The following is a 21872-nucleotide window of genomic DNA, read 5'->3' on the forward strand; positions in this document are numbered from 1 at the left end:
CAGTGAGTCAGTCATTACACCAGACAATCTCTATAGCAGTCAATGTGTCAATGAGTCAGTCATTACACCAGACAATCTCTATAGTAGTCAATGTGTCAATGAGTCAGTCATTAGACCACACAATCTATATAGCAGTCAATGTGTCAATAAGTCAGTCATTACACCACACAAACTATATAGCATCAATGTGTCAATGAGTCAGTCATTACACCACACAATCTCTATAGCAGTCAATGTGGCAATGAGTCAGTCATTACACCACACAATCTCTATAGCAGTCAATGTGTCAATGAGTCAGTCATTACACCAGACAATCTCTATAGCAGTCAATGTGTCAATGAGTCAGCATTACACCAGACAATCTCTATAGCAGTCAATGTGTCAATGAGTCAGTCATTACACCAGACAAACTCTATAGCATCAATGTGTCAATGAGTCAGTCATTACACCACACAATCTCTATAGCAGTCAATGTGTCAATGAGTCAGTCATTACACCAGACAATCTCTATAGCAGTCAATGTGTCAATGAGTCAGTCATTACACCACACAAACTCTATAGCATCAATGTGTCAATGAGTCAGTCATTACACCACACAATCTCTATAGCAGTCAATGTGTCAATGAGTCAGTCATTACACCAGACAAACTCTATAGCAGTCAATGTGTCAATGAGTCAGTCATTACACCACACAATCTATATAGCAGTCAATGTGTCAATGAGTCAGGCATTACACCAGACAATCTCTATAGTAGTCAATGTGTCAATGAGTCAGTCATTACACCAGACAATCTCTATAGCAGTCAATGCGTCAATGAGTCAGTCATTACACCACACAATCTCTATAGCAGTCAATGTGTCAATGAGTCAGTCATTACACCACACAATCTCTATAGCATCAATGTGTCAGTGAGTCAGTCATTACACCAGACAATCTCTATAGCAGTCAATGTGTCAATGAGTCAGTCATTACACCAGACAATCTCTATAGTAGTCAATGTGTCAATGAGTCAGTCATTACACCACACAATCTATATAGCAGTCAATGTGTCAATGAGGCAGTCATTACACCACACAAACTCTATAGCATCAATGTGTCAATGAGTCAGTCATTACACCACACAATCTCTATAGCAGTCAATGTGTCAATGAGTCAGTCATTACACCACACAATCTCTATAGCAGTCAATGTGTCAATGAGTCAGTCATTACACCAGACAATCTCTATAGCAGTCAATGTGTCAATGAGTCAGTCATTACACCAGACAATCTCTATAGCAGTCAATGTGTCAATGAGTCAGTCATTACACCAGACAAACGCTATAGCATCAATGTGTCAATGAGTCAGTCATTACACCACACAATCTCTATAGCAGTCAATGTGTCAATGAGTCAGTCATTACACCAGACAATCTCTATAGCAGTCAATGTGTCAATGGGTCAGTCATTACCAGACAATTGTCCAAGTCCCTCTGATCCGAGTCCCAAGCGAGTCTCAAGTCAATTGGTCCCAAGTCTCAAGCAAGTCCCAAGTCTTTCCTTTTGTCGGCAAGTCAAGTCAAGTCAAGTCACAATGTTATTTCAAGTCAAGTCTCGAGTCGAGTCATAGGTTATGTCAAGTCGAGTCACAGGTTAGAAAAAATGACAAGGCAGAGATTATTTAGGCTGCGGACGTGCGCGTTCACGTTAATACGTGCTTGTTGCCAAGCAACACACTTCTCTCAGACGAGCTCCAGACAGCTGACAGACAGCTCCAACTCAGCTCAAACTTATAGAGTTGTATTCAAAGCATAGAAACGTTCTCACAGCTCAATTTAACAGCGCCAACACAAGCAGTTTGATCACAAGTGCAATCAGTACTGAATGCGATGGCAGACTGCGCACTGCGGGCAGTTGACGAAGTCAGGAAGAAATTGAAAGACCAAGACGCTGATTACATTACACTGCATTACATTGCTGATGCGTCTATTTACAGCACATATCGATCGATATTTTTGGAGAAGATTCCGGCCGCATCACGCGCAGATCAAGATGAGACAGCTGTCAGTGAGTAGCTACGCATTTGGGTGTAACTTTTACGCCTGCTCCATACACAGACGCAGCGCATACAGGGTGCACTAGTCATAAAATTAAGTTAGTCGTAACTTTGAGTTCTACATCGGACGTAGCGTGTAAACCTAGGCGTACGCCCAGCTGGTGCACTCGGCTGATCTTGTCACAAGTCCGAGTCGAGTTTCGAGTAATTTTCTTCCAAGTCCGAGTCGAGTTTCAAGTATTTACCTTCCAAGTACGAGTCGAGTCGGAAGTCGTCAAATTTGCGACTCGAGTCGACTCGAGTCCGAGTCCCTATGACTCGAGTCCAATTGTCTGGTCATTACACCACACAATCTCTATAGCAGTCAATGTGTCAATGAGTCAGTCATTACACCAGACAATCTCTATAGTAGTCAATGTGTCAATGAGTCAGTCATTACACCAGACAATCTCTATAGCAGTCAATGTGTCATTACTTCCTTTTCACCATTCAAAGTGTTGTATTGGTTGAGTAGAGCGCTAATTAAGATGTGTTCACAGAATGCAAACAAGGATACCATGAAGGAATCTTAAGTAGTTTGGGTGCACAAAGAATGGATTTGACTGATTTTTGACTGTGTGTGTGTGTGTGTGCGTGCGTGCGTGCGTGCGTGCGTGTGTGTGTGCGCGCGTGCGCGCGCGTGCACATGAGCCTCACCGCTGCACTACGTCCTGGAAAGTTGAAGAAGGTGTCAGGACCGTGTCTCTGAGGCATCTGGTTCAACACTGACAACAGCTTGATTGCATGTCTCGGCTAGAGGAGAGGAAAGGAGAGCAGAGGAGAGAAGGAGAAGCGAGGAGAGCAGAGGCGAGGAGAAGAGAGGAGAGGAGAGGGAAGGTCGAGGAGAGCAGAGGAGGAGAGGAGAGGAGAGGAGAGCAGAGGAGAGCAGAGGAGAGGAGAGCAGAGGAGGAGAGGAGAGGAGAGCAGAGGAGAGGAGAGGAGAGCAGAGGCGAGGGGAAGAGAGGAGAGGAGAGGAGAGGGAAGGTCGAGGAGAGCAGAGGAGGAGAGGAAGAAAAAGGAAGGAGGGAAGGAAGGAGAGTGGTTGTCACTCATTATGTGACAGATGCTGGTGGCTATCACAGGAACGGTGGAGAGAATCTGTAAAAATGGTGGCGTGACATCAGGGCTCTTCCACAACCCTACTGGATCAATAACTCTTCAATCAAGTCCGTCCGTCCCCGACAACAGCTCATCAATACCATGGCAACCCTTAATCGATCTGTCTCTGGAGAGGGCCGCTGGGGGAGGAGAAATTGGAAGAGACAGTGAATGGGGAGAGGGGTTAAGCAGCGGAGAGAGGGAGAGAGATTGAGAGAGAGAGAGAGAGAGAGAGAGAGAGGGTGTGATGGGGAATTGCTATTGGGCAGAGGGGGGACGTGGAGAGGGGGATGAGGGGAGGGATGGTGCTCTTTGCTCTGGGCCGGTGATCAGTGAGCAGGGGTTGTCCTGGAGCATGAGTAGAGGGGAGATGGACGAGACGGGACCAGGGAGTATTGACCTATCTGCCAATGGATCCCACAGGCAGCACTGCACTCCTCAGTGAGCACACACTGAGCAGCACTGCACTCTTCAGTGAGCACACACTGAGCAGCACTGCACTCCTCAGTGAGCACACACTGAGCAGAGAATATTAGAGACAGGAAATAGAGATGCCAATATCTTACTTAAAGTCCCTGGAAACCAGAAATATTTTTTTATTATTTAGCATTTTGAGTTCATCACATCACAGGAACCTATGTTAATAAGCCACCAGCCAAATTTGAACGATGATGAACGTCGCAAAGTATATAAATTTAGGTTTGACAGTCATGGCAAAAGTCATGAGAATCAATTAGATTTTAGAGTGTATTTTCTCCCGCGGACTGTGTGGGCGTGTCCCGTCTGCAGCAGGTCTCCTCTCTCTCTCTCTCTCTCTCTCTCGGAGGAGACTGCTCGGAGGAGACCTCTCTCCGTTAACGGAGAGAGAGAGAGAGAGAAGGAGAGAGAGAGAGAGAGAAGGAAAGAGAGATGGAGTGTGTGTGTGTGTGTGTGTGTGTTCGCGCGTTGCTCGGCGAACACACTCGCCGCTGCGCTGCGAGTGCACAGCGCTACTGTGTGTGTGTGTCAGTGTGTGTGTGCGCGCGTGCGTGCATGCGTGTGTGATTCGATTAAATCTTATGACGTGATAAGATCATGCATTTTAGCACCGCGCGCTCCGCTCTCTTCAATGAGGAAATGGAAACCCAGACCTTGTGGAAAAGTGTCGATTTTTGGGGTTAGGGTTGAAAGTAATTATCTCTCTTTTCTGAGGCACACAATTACTCACATAAGACCCTACATTTAATAGTTAGAAGGTTTTTGTGGATTTTGGTTTCCAGGGACTTTAAAGGCCCCATCAAATAAGCCCCCATCACTATTACTATGTGCAAAAGAGAGTATCTAACTAAATAAAACCATCCGATTTTTGAACAGTCCCCTTTGCACCCCTCCCATCAAATAAAACTGCCTTTCTCTCCCCGACTCATATCCCATTGGTTTAGACCAGTGATTCTCAACATTTTTCATATCAATTTAGTCCAGATAAGAGCCACGGACCCCCATTTGATTAGATTTTGTATTTCTGACTAAATTCCCAGAACGTTTTTAATGTTAGATATGATTTGTCCAGAATCCCATGACTACATGTATCTGTATTGTTGGTAGACGGATCAAAACAGTCATTCTTCTACATTCTCTAATTGTGTTAACTTCTTGTAAATTAAATAATGCTGAAGTCTAACAAAGCATCAATTTGCTGAGGCCCCCCTGAAACCCCCTCCAGGGCCAGGATCCCCTGAAACCCCCTCCAGGACCAGAGGACCCCCTGAAACCCCCTCCAGGACCAGAGGACCCCCTGAAACCCCCTCCAGGACCAGAGGACCCCCTGAAACCCCTCCAGGACCAGGATCCCTCACCGCATTATCAAATCAAGGAAGTAAAGATGCCATTTCATGCGGTCGTAAACAACCAGGCAATGTCAAAGTGCCTTTGAGCAAGGCATTTTTTTATATCCCAAACGGCTCCAGTGGAGCTGCTCAGCGGCCAGCAGCAAAAGACTGTGGTTATATTGTGTCATATTTGTAGTATATGTTAGTCAGCCAACCAACCCAGAGGGATTGTTTCTCCTTTACAGTAGAGGTGCTCCGATTGATCGGCACGCGATCGGAATCAGACCACCTTGACCTCAAATATGTGATCGGATGATTGCAGATTTTGCTTTATTTGCGCCGATTGCAAAACCGATTGATAACATAAGACATGAGCGGAGTTGTGGTAATAGAGAGCCAAAGTGAAACGTCACTTCCTGCTTTCTCCCTGTACCAGCGCTGCGAAAAATATGAATGGCGGTGGAAGGAGAATAAGGTTACTTTTTTGATCCCGTTTGAATTGGGCCATGGGGGGCCAATGCTAATTTTGTCAATTTAAAACATAACTTTGCATTTCAAGAAAGTCACAGTTTGTCGCCAAACTGAAACGTAGGGGTTAGTTTCGTATAAAAACTACATAGCTCGCTGAAGCTCGTGGCATGTCGCCGGTCTTCAGCTTTGCCGGTAGAGAAAGTGACGTCACTTAGGCGACAGTGTATGTAAGTCTTTCTGATTTATAACTTCTAGTGCAACAGTTTGGCGACAAACTGTGACTTTCTTAACATGCAAAGTTACGTTTTAAATTGACAAAATTAGGGGTAGCACAATTTAAACGGGATAAAAAAGTAACCTTATTCTCCGTTCACCGCCATTCATATTTTCCGCAGCGCTGGTAGTGGGAGAAAGCAGGAAGTGACGTTTCACTTTGGCTCTCTATGGTCACATGCAAACACAGCTGAAACATCTCAGCGGTGTCTGTTCTGTAGACCAGGATCAAATACCTTGTGGAAGAAGCAACTACTGTCAGCAATCCTTGTGCCAAGCTGGGCGGGCACTGGTTCTCCGTGTCTGGACGTCTGGAGCTCATCCACCAACTAAAATTGATAAGTTGTGAGAGCTGACAAACTGGATTACTAATCTAACTGCGAGAATAACTTGTCTACGTTCACCAGCGTCTGGTGAAGAAATCCTCTGATTTTGATTGGAATTGGTTGAGAAGCCGCTCTGCCATCATCGAGTCCATGTTCTCAGCACCATCAGGTGGTTTTAAAGCTGCCAATATCCGCTCTTTGACCAGCGAGCTCGGAGCTTCTCCTATGCCTGTGTGGCTTTTCTCCAGACAGCCATGTATCGTATAACAAAGACACCACATTGCTGTGGAATCACATGATGTGGCGATGTCAACCCACGTGAAGGCAGGGAAAGGAGTTCAAATGTCAGGACAGTGGTGAGGTGCATCATTCCCCCAACATTTGTCAAAATCCAATCAGCGGTGTATGAGATATCACACGCTGGACGAACAAATGAACATCTGAGGAGAGCGATCCATAGTCCCCCGCTCGATTCCATCATGGGGCGCACAACAATCTAACCAAGAAAACCATTTCAGCCATAGTCCTGCAGCCCTAATACACACAACCCCCCCCCCCCCCCCCCCCCCCACACACACACACACACACACACAAACACACGCACACACACACTGTCAAAGAAAACAAACGCTAAAAAACACAAACAGACAAACAAACAAACAAACAAAATCCATCGCCATGATCAGCGCTACCAGAGATTTTGATGGACTGACCCAGATGTCGTTGTCTCCCCTCAGCATGCTGAACAGCAGCTTGAGCTCCTTCACTGTGATGCTGTAGCTGGCCATCACTCCCAGCATGTCCACCAGCAGGTCTGTGGAGATGGAGACAGACACAGGGGAAAAGAAAAGGAGACATTTGCATTTAGAAGGCAGTAACATTGGTGGGTCGACATTCCTGATGAAATATGGTGAGGTCAACAGAAAGAGACAGTGCGCATACCCCTGCTTGTGTGTTGTGTCATCTATTGTTCAGTGCGCTGGAAAGTGGAAATTCATTTGGGTATTTCTACCCGAATGCGCCGAGCTTCTCCGCTCTACGCACACAACTTTGAAACTCCAGTCTCGTAATTGCTTCACGTATAGCCATACTGAAAATGGTGGATGTGTAAAACCACAATGTAATAATGTATCTTATATCATCTTAAGATTTGTATTGATCCTAATACATCAGGTAATAGGAGGCCACACACGCTCAGGGAATGATTTAGAAAAATAATATGAAGAACCACTTCAACTCATTCAAAATGCTGCAGCCCGTCTCATTTTCAATCAAAACAAATTTTCCCATGTCACCCCCCTCTTCCGTCATCTACATTGGCTTCCCATCCTGGCTCGCATTAAATTCAAGACCCTGGTTTTAGCCTACAAAGCAGTCTACCAAACAGCCCCTCCATATTTACAGCCACTGGTCAGTTTCCAAACCTCCTACCGCTCCCTCCGCCCCTCCACTAGTGCAGGACGTCTCGCCCCTCCCTCCCTGCGCGGCCCTACAGGTGGCGCTCGAACAAGACTTTTTTCAGTTCTCGCCCCGACATGGTGGAATGAGCTCCCCCCTGCAGCTAGAATGGCCACATATTTGCCCATATTTAAAAGAAAACTAAAAACTCATCTATTCACCATCCATTTTCCTATCTCTCCCTCTGCTGTTCATACACTGTAATAATCTGCACCCTTGATCACTTTTATCTATGCATATTTTTATCATGATCACATATTGTCTGTTTTATTCTATTTCCATTATTTTGCTTTGTTTAATTGTGTGATGTATTTTAATCTGTTGTACGTCGCTTTGGATAAAAGCGTCTGCTAAATAACAATAAAGTTAAAAAAAAAAGTAAATAAAGTAAAGTAAAGTACTCTCCACTATTATCTAAAGAAATGGATTCTTGCAGATTGTGGGCACTACATACTGTACGCCGTCTAACTTCCTGTCTCTGCACTACATACTCTTTTAAAACACACATTTCTTCACACTTTTCTAGGCCGTCTAACTTAATTAATGAACACAAATGGAATCATGCCGTGACCCAAAAAAGTGTCAAACAAATCAAAACGATCTTATATTTTAGATTATTCAAAGTAGCTGCCCTTTGCCTTGATGAAAAGGCAGAAGCCTTGGGGAAAAAATTATACATAGGCAACAACCTCCCTATTTATATTGGTCTAAGAAACAAAATTCAAGCATTTAAGTACAAGCAAGCATTTAGCGCAAAATGTCCTTAGTTTAAGATCATGAAAAATGTGGTATTCAATCAGGTATGTTCTGACTGTGCCAATCTGCCACTAAGCTTGGGCGGTATCTATTTTTTCATACTTTCATACCTTCCTGACATTAGACCGCGGTATACGGTATGGTATATAAATATGGTATACGGTATGGTATATATATATGGTATACGGTATGGTATATATATATGGTATACGGTATGGTATATATATATGGTATACGGTATGGTATATATATATGGTATACGGTATGGTATATATACTGTATATGGTATACGGTATGGTATATATATATGGTATATGGTATGGTATATATATATGGTATACGGTATGCGGTATGGTATATATATATGGTATACGGTATGGTATATATATATGGTATGCGGTATGGTATATATATATGGTATACGGTACCATATGGTACGGTATGGTATATATATATGGTATACGGTATGGTATTTTGTCAAAATGGCTTTCCTGCCATACTGCATTTTACTTTATACAGCCACAACAGATCAGTCCGGTTATGGCATGGCACGGCACGGCATGGCACGGCACAGCCCTCTCACAGACAATCTGCTTACACAGGCTGTTCTTCCCATTACACCTCGTTCACACAGGACGCCGAACGTAAGCAGAACTGAAGCTTGAAGCAGGCACAAGCTGAACGTATGCCTTACCGTTCACACAAGACGCCTGGGGCCCTGTCTTCCGACAGCCGCTATCCCCTATTAGCGCTTGCGCACCTGTTTGCACGTGCCTTAAGGCAGGGAAGATAGCAGTCCGCCTTGCGCCAGTGTCCAGGTGTTATGGCGAGTTTTGCACCCCAGCGCCGACAGCATCCCCACCTCACGGGAGCATATTGTAATGATTTATACAGAAATGTAACTGTTTAAAAGTGATATAATTGTCTGGTATACGTGACCTTCCTGATTTCTAAGTTAAAACAGCCCCGAAATATGCTGGGGATGCAATTCTCGGCGGGCATGCGAAAACGTTCACGGCACATGTCGCAGACGCAAATTAGAGCCGTGCCAAAATCATCTGCGCCCCAAAATGCCTGCGCAAACAGGATTTGGGCGGTCTTAACTACCAGAATTATTCACGGGTAGTGTGAACGGCTTCGCCTGTTAACAAGGACGCCTAAATGAAACTTGTGGGTACAGCGTAGGTACAGCTTCGGTAGAGCGTTGCTTTGGCGTCCTGTGTGAACGGGGGCTTAGGCAGGCTGGATATGAGGTCATTGAGGTGCTGGGTATAAACAGGAAACGCAATATCTAACGTCCAAGATTCAAAACCCCTCAGCTGTGTTTTGTGTACAATCAATCCATGTAGGTCATTTTAAATTGTTTTAGAAAAGTGTTAGAATCATGGTTCAGAATGGGAGTCTGCGAGAATTGACATTAAATTGATTTAATGATTTAATTAAGTAATGACACTCTGCTGTGGTGAGCAGCAGTAATAACACTCTGCTGTGGTGAGCAGCAGTAATGACACTCTGCTGTGGTGAGCAGCAGTAATGAGCCATCCAAGCTATAAAACACATTATCCTGAGGCAGCAGGTAGGGCAGAGAGGACATCTGGGGGGAGGGAGCAGAGAACAGAGACCCCATCAGGCATTAGAACAGGGACGTCAAGGTTAATATGCTCATGTAGAGAGAATCAAGCACTCCATACACACAAGCATATTGTGGCACTGACTCTGGTTGTGCTGCACCAATTTGGCTGACTAGGGATGCCGACGAATAGTCGATTAAACATTTAAACGCCCACTCCCACTGGGAGTGGAGCAGCATTGGCTGTAACGTCGTGGAAAGGAGCGTAAGGGAGATGGCATCTCATAAACCCAGCGCAGTTTGGCAGTATTTTGATCCAGTAAATGAAAATATGGCTGTATGTAGTAGAGCCCGACCGATATATCGGTCCACCGATTGGCCGATAACCAATATATCGGTATCGGCCGATATGTTGGCCCGATATGCCGATATTTTTTTATTTTGTATTTTCTAAGTCATAGACAGCATGTTGTGTATATTTGATATTTTTTCTAAATTCAAGTTATATTTTATATTTGTTCTATTTGTGTTTTTCTATCTCTAGTTATTTACAATTATTAAATTCCCAGTTCAGTTTACTGTTTCATTGCATTGATGTAATTTTGGACAATAAAGTTTATTCATAAGCTGTACAATATCCTGCCTACATGACTATCTCAAGTCATATCTTTCTCAAGTGTTTGATATTTGAGGGATAATTGCAAAAACATTGTGTAATATAATGTGTATATTTTGTAATTTTTTTTACTCCCTAATATCGGTATCAGCATCAGCCTAAAAAATTCAGTATATGTCGGGCTCTAGTATGTAGGCTGTGTCAGATAAAACTGGCATATAACGTTAACCACTCGACCGACATTCAGCACAGGCATGTGGACGCAAGGACATGTGGACGCTATGGCATTGCCTATGGGCATTGCTAACGCATTAGCCATACAAGCTAACCCGTTAGCCACAAAAGATAATGCAGCTCATGGCAATGAATGACTGCACAAGATGTATGGAGACAGATTTCTATCAAAAGTCGAGAGCTCGATCAAACATAAGCACGAGCGTATTATATTGTTTCACACGCGCAAATACATACTCACACTCGCGCAATCTGACATCCTGCGCGCACAAAGACTTCACGAGCGAGGACAGAAAAGCACAGCGCGTATTTTGCTGAGCTCTGCGCGCGCAGACCCTCTCTCTCTCCGCCCCCGTGGTCAAGTTCTACGCGCTCGCATTGGAGTAAACTCCAACACGAGCGCGCAGACTGCTGTTGCCCCCCCCCCCCCCCCCCCTGGTTGTTTTCTACGCGCTCGCGTTGGACTTTTGACAAATGTGGGCGGAAACCAAGGCAGGCCTCTGGCCCTCTAATGATTGGCCACTTTCAACGCCGACCCACCCCCTTAAAAAAAATATATAACTTTATTGCACCAAGTAGGGAGCCTTACACTGGTATCCAGAATACTTTGCCTATTAGGCTACCAGTTGAATCTAAATGTTCACAATCACAAACATGCCAGGGGGATTAATGGTTGATAATAATGTCGACAAAAATAAAGAAAATTAATTGTTATCTTGTAAACACGGACCTCCTCCGGCCTTGATGACAGCTTCCATCACAGACAGGAAGCTTGGAGAGTCTGCGCATCATACTATGGATGAGAGCAACCGATTGAAGAGGGAGCTGGAGCAGCATTCATGGGGTACGCTAAGTGAACAAAATTATATTTGCGAGATGATGTTAGGTTGTTTTAACATTGCATATTGGTTTGCATGCAACTAATGTTAGGCTAGCTGTTGAAAACTGCTAACTTAATGTAGCTAACGTTAACGTTAGCTTAGCTAACGTTAGCCATATCTCTGCTCTCGGATAAGTTAGCTAACGTTATTTTAGCTCTATAACTGGCTGATGCAAGCCAGGTTGGTTGCTTGTTATGTTCATTTTCTATATGTAAGGTTATACTAACTGTGATGCCTCCTCCATCACAGCGTGTTTCAGAGAAAAGTTATCAGTCTGGTTCTGTAGCTATAAGTTCAGCTAACGTACCAACTCGCTTCCAAGCGGCTTACCTAACTTAACGTTAAACAACTAGCTAATGTTAAGTGTTGGTGTTTGTTTCAAACAGATTTCTTCCCATTGCCTATCAGCAAATAAGATGTTTACATGCATCTGTTTATGTGTTGGTTATTTTGGGTCTGACTCGCAACAGTAGCCTACTACTGTTTAGCCTTTCTGATACTATTGCATGGTTAAATCAATTATTCTTTATGGGGGTAAAAGTTGGTAGCCGCAGTGGTAAGTGGTACTTTGGAAATTTGGTTTGATAGTGTACTTGGTCTGAAAAGTTTGGGAACATCTGCTAGACAACATGACTGGTTTACCTGCTGTATAACATTAGATACATAAGCTATATTTGGAACAACATATTGCATTCTGATGGATGTTTTTGTCATACCACTTCATTTAGCCTGTAACAGTGATTACATGATGTTGAATTTATTATATTAATATTGAAAATTTTTAAGTATAGGCTACATGATGTATGAAAATGTTCTTATCCTATCTAACTAACAACATAAATACTTTCTCTGTCTTTGCTCGTCAGACCACTTGCCTGGTGCTCAGAGGGCAGACAGTCCAGTCGAATAACACAATTCAGGCTTATCATCAGTGACGGCGATAAACCGGGGCAAGGGGGGTCTAAAGCCCCCTCGCAAATTGCTGTAGCCCCAGTTAAGCCCCCTCAGGTGTAATTTGAATAATCTGGAAAATGATCAGACTGTAAAGCATTATTTTGGAAACAGCTATGAACTTGCAAATCCTCTACATAATCAAATTAAATATAACAATTGTTCTTTGTAGTGTCTGTTTCACATTACAATTTAAAAGCTCATGAACATCAAACAACATGAACAAGTTTAGAATCTGAAAGGGTAAAATCCGAGTAGCACATGAAGTTTCTACCTGAAAGATAAAAATCCGAGGAGCACTTGAAGGCAACAGTCTGTACCAGTCTGACAGTGAAAGATGCTAATATGGCGATGCTACGTTTTCTGAAAAGAGTTGAAAAACAGAACAATCCAGATCCTGACGAGGAGGACAAAGAAAAAGATGATGATTCAGACTCGGACTCGGAGAGAGAAACTCATGAGCCGCGACCAGAGCTGGGCCCCGAGGCCGAGGACGAGCAGGTACCCACTCCCGCCGCGGCTAGCTGCTCTGCTCCAGCCAACGCAGTGGCCGCTAGCTGCAGTGCTAGCTCCGGCTCCATCTCGGATTTGAGTCAGTCACCTGTTGAAGAACCAAGGCGGCCTCTTCTTCGCCGTTATCCAGCCACAAAAGTTGGACAACAGGACCGCTACTTCAAGCGTAATTGGTACAAGGATTACTCATGGCTGGAATACTCCATCTCTAAGGACCGGGCTTTTTGTTTTGCATGTCGGCACTTTCCTCGTCTTGGGAACCATGGGGAAAAGGTGGCATTTACACACGATGGTTACCAGAATTGGAAGAAGGCCACCAGCTCGTTCAAGACACACAACGCTAGTGTGGATCATAAATATGCAATGACAGCTTGGAATGAGTGGACAATTCAGAAAGAGTCCGGCTCAACAATATGCAACGCTCTGAGTGATGGACATGCGAAAATAGTCACAGAGAACAGAGAGTATATGAGAGCAGTTGTGGAAGCATTGCGTTTCACTGCATACCAGGGACTTTCACAGAGAGGGGATGTAGAAAATGACATGGCTGTCAACAAGGGGAACTTCCTTGAACTTTTACATGTCATAGGCAAATTCAATAAAACGGTTGAAAAGAAAATCTCGGATAACCCCAGAAATGCGAAATACACGCATCATGACATACAGGATGAAATGATGGGCATCATGGCAAATATGATTAGGGGCCAGATAAGTGGTGAAATACAAGATGCTGAAATATTTGCGCTGATGGTAGATGAGAGTAAGGACGTCAGTAAAACTGAACAAGTGTCTGTGGTGGTGCGCTTCTTAAAAAATGAACACGTTGTGGAAGAATTTCTTCATTTTACTGCAGCTGATGGATTAGATGCAGAGTCACTTTTCACTACGATCAAAGACCCTGAGTAAATGTAACATTGACCACACTGCCTGTATTGCTCAATGTTATGACGGCGCAGCAGTCATGTCTGGTGTCCACAACGGGGTCCAGGAGAAATTCAGAGAAGAGGTTCCTCAGGCGATCTACATTCATTGCCACGCACACCGTCTCAATCTTGTTTTGGTGGACTGTGTCAGAAATGTGAAGCCAGCAGGGGATTTTTTTGTAATTGTTCGAGATCTGTACAAATTTTTCTCAGGTTCATATGTCCATGACCATTTCATTAAGAAGCAACGGGAAATTGAGCCTTCACAGCAGCCCATTGAACTAAAAGGGCTCGCTGTGGGCAGTCAAAAAAACTCTCCCAGCCATCCTTGCGACCCTAAAGGATATTAAGTCGCAGCCAAATCCACGCAGATCGACCGACGCGCGCTCAATGCTCGCACTCATTGATGCTGAATTCATCCTACATCTCGTCATGTTTGAGGATCTGTTCCGCACAGCAAAGTTCATGTCTGACACTCTACAGTCCCCTGATCTTGTGCTCGAGAAGGCCACTGACCTTGCACACTCTGTCACTGCAGGCATAAAAGAGAAGCGCACGGAGGAGTCTTGGAGAGCCATATGGAGCAAGGCAGAGGCCCTGTGCGTAAAGGTCGGTGTCGCCATACAGCCGCTGCGGCCCCCGCAGAGACAATCCCAAAGGCCTCGCCATCTAGATAACTTTATAGTTGAAGCTCCAATTCAAACCGAGCATCCATCCATGTCCTCTCCTGATGAACTAAGAAGATCCTCATACTACCCTGTCATTGACCGACTGGTGAATGAAATGACCCGACGCTTTTCCACAGAAGCAGGCGCAGTTTTCATGGGCATATCCGCCCTCAACCCAAAGCATGCCACGTTCCTTGACAAAAATAATCTTCTGCCCATGGCACAGCACTATGGGATCAAAGAGGATAACCTGCTGGCAGAGGTGCACCAAGTGCGCCGGCTCTTGGAACGAAAAAAAGAACAGGGTGAAACAGTTGGCAGCACACACGAGTTTCTGTCCATGCTTAAACCTTACAAAGACTCCTTCGTGGACATCTATAAACTGTTAAGGATATCTCTCACACTGCCAGTAACCTCTGCGTCATGTGAGCGCAGTTTTTCCTGCATGCGGCGCATCAAGACCTGGTTGAGAAACAGAATGGCAAACCCTCGTCTCAGCAACCTTGCCTGCCTTTCCATACATGCAGAAAGAACCAAGGCCCTGGATGTCCAGAAGATCATCGATGCATTTGCTCAGAACCATAACAACAGACGCATCGTCCTTCTGTAAAACAACACACTGGTGAGTAGCCTAACTGATTAATTTATTAGGCTAATGGATGAATGAATGGTTTATTTTGGTCATACATCATAATGGACAAAAATGTAATAATTTGTGTGAATATGCAGCTTAAATCATCATGATATGACCGAAAAAGGAATATGAATAGGCTGAATAAACCCCAATACATGCAGGATATTATGCTATAGGCTATTACATTATTAGTTGTTCGGTTATTTTGTATTTGTGCGTCTGTGACTGTCATAGTCTCATCTTTTATAATTAGCAACTGAATATACATTTTATTTTTTTTATTGCCAGAGCGCGTCTGTCCGGTCGGTGGCCCGTTGGTGATGTTTCAAGACTGCATGAGAGCAGACTGCCTATTTGTTTTGACGTGCAGAAAAAACGATTTTTTCTTTTTACCAGTGGGGAAATTTGGAGGCTGGAACCCATGTTTGTGTTGTTGGTAGCCTATATATGTTTTATAATGCAAATTGTGCATTAGCAGCAGTGCCAGTAGCCTATATGACATCATTGCCTGATTTATAGTGCTGTTTAACTCTGGTGTTGTTATAGCCTACTTCGGGAATCGGTAGCTATTGTGTCATCATATCACAGTGAAAAGTTATTTTTTGATGCTGTATTTTATAAAGTGGTTATACCAGTGCATTGCTAAATTATTGTTTACAGTATTGGTACAGACGAGGTGAAATACCATTTGTTTGGTAAAAATCGGCCGTTGGCCATTTAGTGTGTATTGTGCTCTTCTGTTAAAAAAAGAAGATAAAAAACACGGCATTTGTTTAGCACTGTTATATTATTGTTTTGGAGATTTAAGTTTTGACATGGAGCATCAGCAGACAGTATTGCAGTGTTGTGTTAAACTTTAAATGTTTACGTTAGGCTATTACATGTTTATTTTTCGATGCTAGGCCTACCAGTGCAGTCCATGGTAAATTATTATTTATTCTATTGTGGCGATGTGAAATGGCCTGTATCATTTGTTCAATGTTTTCTATATAAAACTGCATCATTATTGGCCATTTGGTGTTGGTCTATCTATCTTAATAATGATAATAATAAATTGTATTTGTATTGAACTTTTCATTTTGGACAAAATCCCAAAGTGCTACAGAGTAAAAAAAGATAATTATTAAAAGAATAAAAATGAAAGGAGAATAAAAAAGAAATAAAAGGATTAAAAGAACATACAAAATCACATAAAAGCCTAAAAACTAAGGAAAGCACAAAACTAGGAGAAGGCTTTATTAAAAAGGAACGTTTTCAGTCCCTTTTTAAAAGCATCCACCGTCTGTGGAGCTCTAAGTTAGGTGGTCGGGAAGAGTGTTCCACAGACGGGGAGCGGCGGAGCAAAAGGCCCGATCTCCCATGGTCTTGTGTTCTGCAGAAAAGAAAAGCAAATATTAGGACATTTCTGCTGGATTTAACTAGGACTGTGTGTTTTCTCCTTGCTCTTAGATGCTCTACCTCTGACAGGGTCGGGTCATTTTGTTAATAGCGCTGTCCGTGTCCGATCTGTTTATTGATGAAAGGCTTCAGCACCGGGACAGCGCGCATGCCTTTGCGCGTGAAAGACGTTCTCGTCTCGGCTAAAGCCTATCTATGGCTGTTTTTGTTGAATATTATAATATTTTGCTAAATTCAATTACATTTATATTGAATGTGCTGCTGTGTGCTATACTGCTTTTATTGAGGAAAAAACGAGAACCTATTATATATCGAAGTCATGAAACTTGATTATTTTCTTAGCACCCTCACAGATTGGTTTAGCCCCGCCTTAGCACCGGTAGAGAACTCATCCTGGCGCCGTGCCTGCTTATCATAATTATCACGGATTCACAGAGGGCTGGAGGGCACGGCTTCCTCGTACCAGCTGTGCCAGGCTGATATAAAGGTACATTCACTAGCAAGGACCACGCCACAACAAGAGTATCGTTAAGGTTCTTTACTGAAGAGAATGAGTTGTGTATGGTGTAGTGTGGGTGCGAGATGAGCCGTCTGTTCCAGGAGGTCACGTGTTCCGGGGGAACGTCCTGATGACCGGGGCAGAGGGAGACTCAGGGTGGGGGTTCCGTCTCAGACGTGGTCTGCCCGAGCGGGTCTGGCGTGAGGCGTGTTTCAGCCCGAGCAGATTTCAGGCTCCCCCCGGATGGATCCTAGAACGAGACGTGGAGAGGCATGCACCGTGCCTAGTGAGAGGGAATGAGGATGTCAAGGGTTGAGGGGTGCGGGAAGGGATAGGGGATTGAGGGATGAGATATACAAGGGAGGGAGGGTGGGTCGAGAGAACGAGACAAACAGGGTGAGGCAGGTTAACCAGGTGTAGTAATATTGCCACGTAATTAGAGGAGTGGTTTAGAGGGGTGGTTAGGAAGTTGGGGGAGTGGTTGAGGCGTGGCCCAGCTCCTGAACTTAAGTTAAACGTTAACTTTCATTTCACTAGCAAGGACAACGCCACAACAAGAGTATCGTTAAGGTTCTTTACTGAAGAGAATGAGTTGTGTATGGTGTAGTGTGGGTGCGAGATGAGCCGTCTGTTCCAGGAGGTCACGTGTTCCGGGGGAACGTCCTGATGACCGGGGCAGAGGGAGACTCAGGGTGGGGGTTCCGTCTCAGACGTGGTCTGCCCGAGCGGGTCTGGCGTGAGGCGTGTTTCAGCCCGAGCAGATTTCAGGCCCCCAAAATAAGTCGGATTAAGTTGAGCTGAGTTGCACGTGAGCTCGACAGATCCTTGAGATCGTTAAGATCATTGAGATCGTTAAGATCATTGAGATCGTTAAGATCATTGAGGATGCAGAAGCGACATGCGAGAGATTACGAAGGGTCGAGGGGCTCGATGGTTTGGTTCGATGTGCTCAGTCTGACGTCTATGGAGGAGTGGCTTGAATAGTGTTCTGGAGATAAGCCTGGAGCTGAGGCTCGGTGTAGGTACTTCTGGAACCAGAATAGTGTGGCAATTCTTCCTGTTTCCATGAAGAGAGTGGATGTTGAGGTGATGCCTGTGGCATGCCTGAAACTGTTGTATTTAGTCGCTGGCTTGTATAACTAAGATAGGAGTTGAGGTGGAAGTAGGTCGGGAGACAGATTCTCTGCTAATCTATTGCTCCATTGGAGTGGCAAGTGCAGGTAGTTATGACCGATAGACTGGGATGAGGAGAAGACCATAGGCAGGTGAGGTCAGTAATTCGGGGGACCTCCGCAGCCTGAATCCGGCATAAGCGTGGATTTATGAGTAGCTTAACCATTGAAGATATGTTGACCGAATGTAGAGAACTGATACAGAGGCTGAGTGGAGAGAGAATGGCGAGTAAGAGGCCTTTTAAGATGGCTTCTAGGAGCTAGTAGAATGACATGGCTGTTCCTGAGATGAAGTGTCTGTATTCCTGTTAGGAGGAGTGAGGGTGGATGAGTTGGAACTTCCCAGACCCTACGTGCCCCCCCCCAAAAAAAAAAAAGGCCTATCTGAGGCTGATGTGGCGAACTGCCTCTGCGGCAGCTGATGGGTCTGTAGCAGCTGATGAATTGAACTGCGTTCTGTGCAGTGACTGAAGGAGTGAACTGCGTCTGCAGCGGCTGATGAATTGAACTGCGTTCTGTGCAGTGACTGAAGGAGTAAACTGCGTCTGCAGCAACTGATGAATTGAACTGCGTTCTGTGCAGTGACTGAAGGAGTCAACTGCATCTGCAGCGACTGATGAATTGAACTGCGTTCTGTGCAGTGACTGAAGGAGTGAACTGCATCTGCAGCGACTGATGAATTGAACTGCGTTCTGTGCAGTGACTGAAGGAGTGAACTGCGTCTGCAGCGACTAATGAATTGAACTGCGTGCTGTGCAGTGACTGAAGGAGTGAACTGCATCTGCAGCAACTGATGAATTGAACTGCGTTCTGTGCAGTGACTGAAGGAGTGAACTGCGTCTGCAGCGGCTGATGAATGGAACTGCACTCTGCGGTGGCAGATGGAGCTAACTGCATCTCGACAGCTGACGGCGTAACTGCTCTGCTCTGTGCCGTAACTGATGGGGCAGACTATCTGCGATAGCTGATGGAGTGAACACTACTCTGTGCGGTAGATGAGGCTAGTCTGTGCATTAGATGAGGCTGACTGCGTCTGCAGTAGCTGATGAAGTGAACTCTACTCTAGTCTGTGCATTAGATGAGGCTGACTGCGTCTGCAGTAGCTGATGGAGTGAACTCTACTCTACTCTGTGCAGTAGATGAGGCTGACTGCGTCTACAGTGGCTGATGGTTTGAACTCTACTCTGTGCAGTAGATGAGGCTGACTGCATCTGCAGTAGCTGATGGATTGAACTCTACTCTGTGCAGTAGATGAGGCTGACTGCGTCTGCAGTAGCTGATGGAGTGAACTCTACTCTACTCTGTGCAGTGGATGAGGCAGACTGCGTCTGCAGTAGCTGATGGAATGAACACTACTCTATGCGGTAGATGAGGCTGACTGCGTCTGCAGTGGCTGATGGTTTGAACTCTACTCTGTGCAGTAGATGAGGCTGACTGCATCTGCAGTAGCTGATGGATTGAACTCTACTCTGTGCAGTAGATGAGGCTGACTGCGTCTGCAGTAGCTGAAGGAATGAACTCTACTCTACTCTGTGCAGTGGATGAGGCAGACTGCGTCTGCAGTAGCTGATGGAATGAACACTACTCTACTCTGTGCAGTAGATGAGGCTGACTGCGTCTCCAGTAGCTGATGGATTGAACTCTACTCTGTGCAGTAGATGAGGCTGACTGCGTCTCCAGTAGCTGATGGATTGAACTCTACTCTGTGCAGTAGATGAGGCTGACTGCGTCTGCAGTAGCTGATGGATTGAACTCTACTCTGTGCAGTAGATGAGGCTGACTGCGTCTGCAGTAGCTGATGGATTGAACTCTACTCTGTGCAGTAGTGAGGCTGACTGCGTCTGCAGTAGCTGATGGATTGAACTCTACTCTGTGCAGTAGATGAGGCTGACTGCGTCTGCAGTAGCTGATGGATTGAACTCTACTCTGTGCAGTAGATGAGGCTGACTGCGTCTGCAGTAGCTGATGGAGTGAACTCTACTCTGTTCAGTAGATGAGGCTGACTGCGTCTGCAGTAGCTGTTGGAGAAACTGCGTCTGTAGCAGCTGACAGATAAACTGGTGAGGATAGACAATGTGGACCAGGCTGAAGCCATGTGGGCCGGGCTGAAGCCATGTGGGCCGGGCTGTTGCCATGTGAGGAGAGATGAAGGGGTCGAGGGGATGAAGGGATGAGGGATGAAGGAGTCCAGCGATTGCTGGATGTAGGTTGCGGGGGGGGGGGGGGGGGGTGACCTCCTGTAGCCAGGTGCTCCTGCCTAGATTGGCTGCTGCCAATGCTAGAACTGGATGGCGGGGCTCTGTGTCATTCCCTGAGTGAAGCGGGCTGACCACGACGACCGTCCTGTGGTATGTCGTCGTGTCTTGTTGTGTTCTGTGATTGAGCTCACTAAATTGAATTCCTGTCAACGATGATGAAAGGCAATGAAGTATTGGAACTTGAAACTTGAAACTCGTGGTAGCGGCAATATCGGTTCTGATGGGGACTGACTGTAGGTGGCGCTGTAGTAATAACTGAAGCACCGGCCGTAGGTGGTGCTTTGGTGAAGGCTGGAGAACCTGCTGTAGACAGCGCTATGCTGAAGCTGGATGACCGAAAGCAGGAGCGCTGAGGTAAGGCTAGGGATCAGCTGTGGAGGTGTTATGGTTAGAGAGACAGCCAGGTGAGTTATACATTTGGGTGATGGGGAAGGGACGGGGGGTTGAGGGGGGGGGGGGGGGGAGGGCAGGGGCGACAAGGACAGACCAGTTGGGAAAAGAGGAGGGTTGGGCTGATTAGCCGAAGCCATGTTGGCTGAGACAGAGAAAGTGGGGGCAGAAGCCATGTTGCTGTTCTTGGCTGAATGAAAGTTAGAGGAATTGAGGGATGTAGGGATGAAAGGATGCATGTGTACAGGTTTTTTGTGCAGCCTGCGGGACTGGGATGAGAGGGAAGCTGAGATCAGCTTATAGAGATGGGAGACATAGGGAGCAGGCACGGGATATGACTTGAATATCATGTTTTGAATGAATGTAAACAATAATACATGAAGAGATGAGATCAGCTGTGAATGTCTGGCAGAGGGAGCCAGGGAATATACGACCTGGCTGCAGCCGTCTGCAGCTTCAGTGGCACTGTGACATCAAGCCGGACAGCGCTGACGGTGATTGGCTCATGGCTCTCGCAGGTTTGGCTCTGGATTGGCTCTGCCAAGCAGGACCCGGAAGCGCTGTCTGCTCGGAAGTTTGTTGTGATGGACGGGATATGTCTTGAATATCATGTTTTGAATGAATGTAAACAAAAATACATGAAGAGATGAGATCAGCTGTGAATGTCTGGCAGAGGGAGCCAGGGAATATACGACCTGGCTGCAGCCGTCTGCAGCTTTAGTGGCACTGTGACATCAAACCGGACAGCGCTGACGGTGATTGGCTCATGGCTCTCGCAGGTTTGGCTCTGGATTGGCTCTGCCAAGCAGGACCCGGAAGCGCTGTCTGCTCGGAAGTTTGTTGTGATGGACGGGATATGTCTTGAATATCATGTTTTGAATGAATGTAAACAAAAATACAT

At 45.4% G+C, this 21872-nt stretch overlaps 1 protein-coding gene across 1 annotated transcript in view; it reads right to left on the bottom strand.

Moving 5' to 3' along the window:
- The window catches only part of LOC310782492 (neurobeachin-like), a gene marked incomplete at its 5' end in the record, with an annotated part of 447634 nt that overhangs the window by 280151 nt on the left and 145611 nt on the right, over positions 1-21872 (bottom strand). Inside the window, 2 exons of the mRNA XM_083643165.1 lie at positions 2732-2827; positions 6764-6864. Coding sequence (XP_083499291.1) covers positions 2732-2827; positions 6764-6864 — 197 coding nt within the window. The remainder of the gene's footprint in view (positions 1-2731; positions 2828-6763; positions 6865-21872) is intronic.

The sequence above is a fragment of the Poromitra crassiceps genome (assembly GCF_964638095.1).
Source record: "Poromitra crassiceps genome assembly, chromosome: 1".
Lineage (NCBI taxonomy): Eukaryota > Metazoa > Chordata > Actinopteri > Beryciformes > Melamphaidae > Poromitra > Poromitra crassiceps.